General features: G+C 37.9%; 1 protein-coding gene across 1 annotated transcript; it reads right to left on the reverse strand.

The window, feature by feature from the left end:
* On the reverse strand, positions 256-1,788 carry LOC107641179 (proteoglycan 4-like). The gene is made up of 2 exons (XM_016344685.1): positions 1,446-1,788; positions 256-632 (listed from the first exon to the last, which is right to left on the reverse strand). The coding sequence occupies exons 1-2, from the start codon at positions 1,786-1,788 to the stop codon at positions 256-258; spliced, it is 720 nt and encodes a 239-aa protein (XP_016200171.1).

Below are 3,413 nucleotides of genomic sequence, written 5' to 3' on the forward strand. Positions count from 1 at the left end.
GGGTAACCCTCAGAACACTCCCCCTTTTGTCATCAAGGGCGGACAATAAGCATGATCAACAAAAACAATATCTTGAATCCTGCAGAAAAGAGTCAGTTCACAGTGCAAAGTACTAACTAAACTGTCAAAGGTGCAACAATATTTAGAGTTATTACAGTCATCCAAAAAAAATAGTTCAAAAGTAGCAGTAGAAAAAAAAAACAGAGTTCATGAGACAAAAAGAGAGCAGCAGCAGCAGTATTCATGAGACAAATCCTAGGCATCAGAACCATTCCCCTCCGAGTCAGCTTCCTCTTCAATATCAGTGGCAGGGTCTTCATCCTTTTGAAGATTATCAATGAAAGTCATGAACACAGCCACTCTATCCCTTGGCTTCTTTAGGAAATTCTCATGCTTGCTAGCCAGCTTCCTTTGCTCTTTGCTCATAGCAATCAAGTGATTTGATTGAGAAACGAACTCCTGAACAACATCTTTTACCACATTCAGCAGAGCAGATTTCTTCCCAGTAGAGATAGATGTACCCTCAGTGGAAAGAGAAGAAGAATCCTCAGGAACAAAGTCATCATCTTCATCATCTAAGACCACCCTTTCAGATCGAGTAGGTCCTTTGTTCTGTTTCACTGAACCACCTCCTTTTAGGTATGAATGTCTATTTTGATATTCCTCATTGGTCAAGTCAACACCAAAATACTCAAATATGCAAGTTAGAAACATGCCATAAGGAAGTGCTTTGTCCTTTTCACTCCTAACAGAGTCAAACATATATCTAACCATAAAGTATGCAAATGAAATTTCAGTTTTGGTGAGAAGGGCATATAAAACAAGAGTATCAGTGTAGGAAACCCTTTGATATGAGCCACTTTGAGGAAGTATAATGTGGTTGACCATTCAGTGCAACTGAGCACGCTTATATCCTAGGGCTTTGTAAGTGGGTGTAATACCATCAATTAAAGAAACATGTTCACAAATGTGAGCCAAAGCATCATGATAAGAAATTCCAACACCTTCATCCCACTTAACCGAAGTGTAAGCACAAGGCCCAACATCAGTATACTTCAAAGCATCACTGATAGTCTCATTATTTAAAACTATGTCTCGGCCCTTTACATATGAGTGAGTAGTGCCTTCATGATAAGTCATGTTTGCATAAAATTCTTTGACCAATAAGGGATAAACAGGCTTTTTGATGTCAAAAAGATGATTCCAGTCCAGAAAAATCAAGTTATCAACAAATGTAAAATCTTTTCTTTTCAAAGATGGCAAATCAGTGAGAAAAGATGGGCATAGGGTACGATACCGGATAACCCCCTCATAAAAGTTATTATTCATGGCAGATTTAAATCTATAGGGGTTATAGTTCGAATGAGAGCTCAAAAAATGAGCTTTGTGATCAAAAGGTCCAATGTCTGGTTCTTTAACATTTTTGAGAGGGACTCGAGTGTTACCTCGTTGAGAGCGCACAGGAACCGACCTGAATTTGGGTTGTGTTGGTTCGGGAACAGGTTCTTCAGCCATCGGACGTTTGCCTTTGGAGGATCTAGGCTTTGCAGAACCAGGTTTTGAGGAGCCTGGTTTGAAAGGAGTGGCCTTCGGTGGTGGCGTCGGCTTGGCAGAGGCTGGATATCTTGGTGTGGTCTTGGTTCGGGCCGTGGGAGTAGTGCGAGGAGGAGAGGTAGGAGGAGAGGGTGAAGGTGTGAAGGTTCGGTCTTGGGAGCAAGTTGCAGGTTTGGTGGAACGCTTGAAAATTTTCTCACGAGGAGGCCTTTTAGCCAGGGTTTTCGTCCTCATTTGGTAAGATTCAGGCTTTTGAGGGAAGAGAAGCAGTAAAGTGAGTGGGAAGAAACCGAAGAGTTATGGAGGGAAGAGAGGAAGTGTTGGTAACCGTACCCAAAAGAAAGTTTCTCAAACCATGCAATTGCATCATCTATTGAAAAGACTTGAAAAGACTTGACCTCATAAAAGAAAGATTTTATTTGATTTTAAAATAAAACTGGAAATTTATTTTAAATTTTGAAAAACAAAAATAAAATCAAACTAAAAATCCTTTAAAAAATAAAAATCCTTTCAAAAGATATTTTAAACACACAGCCCAACAACCAAAAAAAATTAACAACCAACCAAAACTTGTAACATCCATATTTGGGCCCAGAGATGGTTGGATTTAAGGAAATATATTGGACCATTCTAGATCTGATTTTTTAGGTTGGCCCAAATCATTTTTTACTTGAAATAATCCCAGATCACGCTGATTAAGGGGAACGCTCTTCTTCTTCCCAGAATTGTCTCATACCTGTTTATGAGACAAAAAGCTCCAGCAAATACATCAGCAATTATCAAATAAAAAATCATAACTCAAAATTCCTAGACTTGTCCTAAGCATACAGAATCTGTCCTCAGCTAATGGTTTTGTGAAAATATCTGCTAATTGCTCCTCTGATTTAACAAATTGAATGCTAATATCCCCCTTTTGGACATGTTCTCTTGTTGAGTGAAATTTCACTTCAGTATGCTTAGTCCTAGAGTGTAAAACTAGATTTTTAGAAATATTAATGGCACTCATATTATCACACATCAAAGAAATATTTTCAGCATTTAATTTGTAATCGGCAAGTTATGTTTTTAACCATAAAAGCTGAGAACAACAAGAAGAAGCAGCTATATACTCAGCCTCTGCAGTGGATAAGGCCACTGTCGGTTGCTTCTTACTTGACCATACATTTAATGACTTTCCAAGGAAGCAACATAGGCCTGAAGTGCTCCTTTTATCAACTTTATCACCAACAAAATCTGCCTCACTATAACCAACTGCAGAAAAATCATCAATCTTAGGATACCAAAGACCAAAATTGGATGTGCCATGAACATATCTAATGATCATTTTAACTGCAGAAAGATGTGACTCTTTTAGTTTGGATTGGAACCTAGAACACAATCCAACACTTTGCACAATATCGGGTCTAGAGGAAGTTAAGTACATAAGAGACCCAATCATTCCTCTATACCTAGTCTCATCAACATCTTTCTCAGTTTCTCCCTTATCTAGTTTTGAACTAGGATGCATGGGAGTTCCCATAGGTTTGGCATTTTCCATACCAAATTTCTTAACCAATTCCTTGGCATACTTTTCTTGATGAATAAAAATACCTTTTTCAGTTTGTTTAATTTGCAGCCCAAGGAAAAAATTAAGTTCTCCCATCATACTCATGTCAAATTCACTTGTCACGAGTTTTCCAAATTCAGAACAAAGGGATTCATTGGCTGATCCAAAAATAATATCATCAACATATATTTAAACTAGAATGAAGGAATCATTAGAATTCTTGATAAATAGAGTTGTGTCAATGGTGCCTCTTTGAAAATCATTTTTCAAAAGAAAAGAGCTAAGTCTCTCATACCAAGCTCTAGGAGCTTGT

Source organism: Arachis ipaensis, chromosome B05 (genome assembly GCF_000816755.2).
Source record: "Arachis ipaensis cultivar K30076 chromosome B05, Araip1.1, whole genome shotgun sequence".
NCBI lineage: Eukaryota > Viridiplantae > Streptophyta > Magnoliopsida > Fabales > Fabaceae > Arachis > Arachis ipaensis.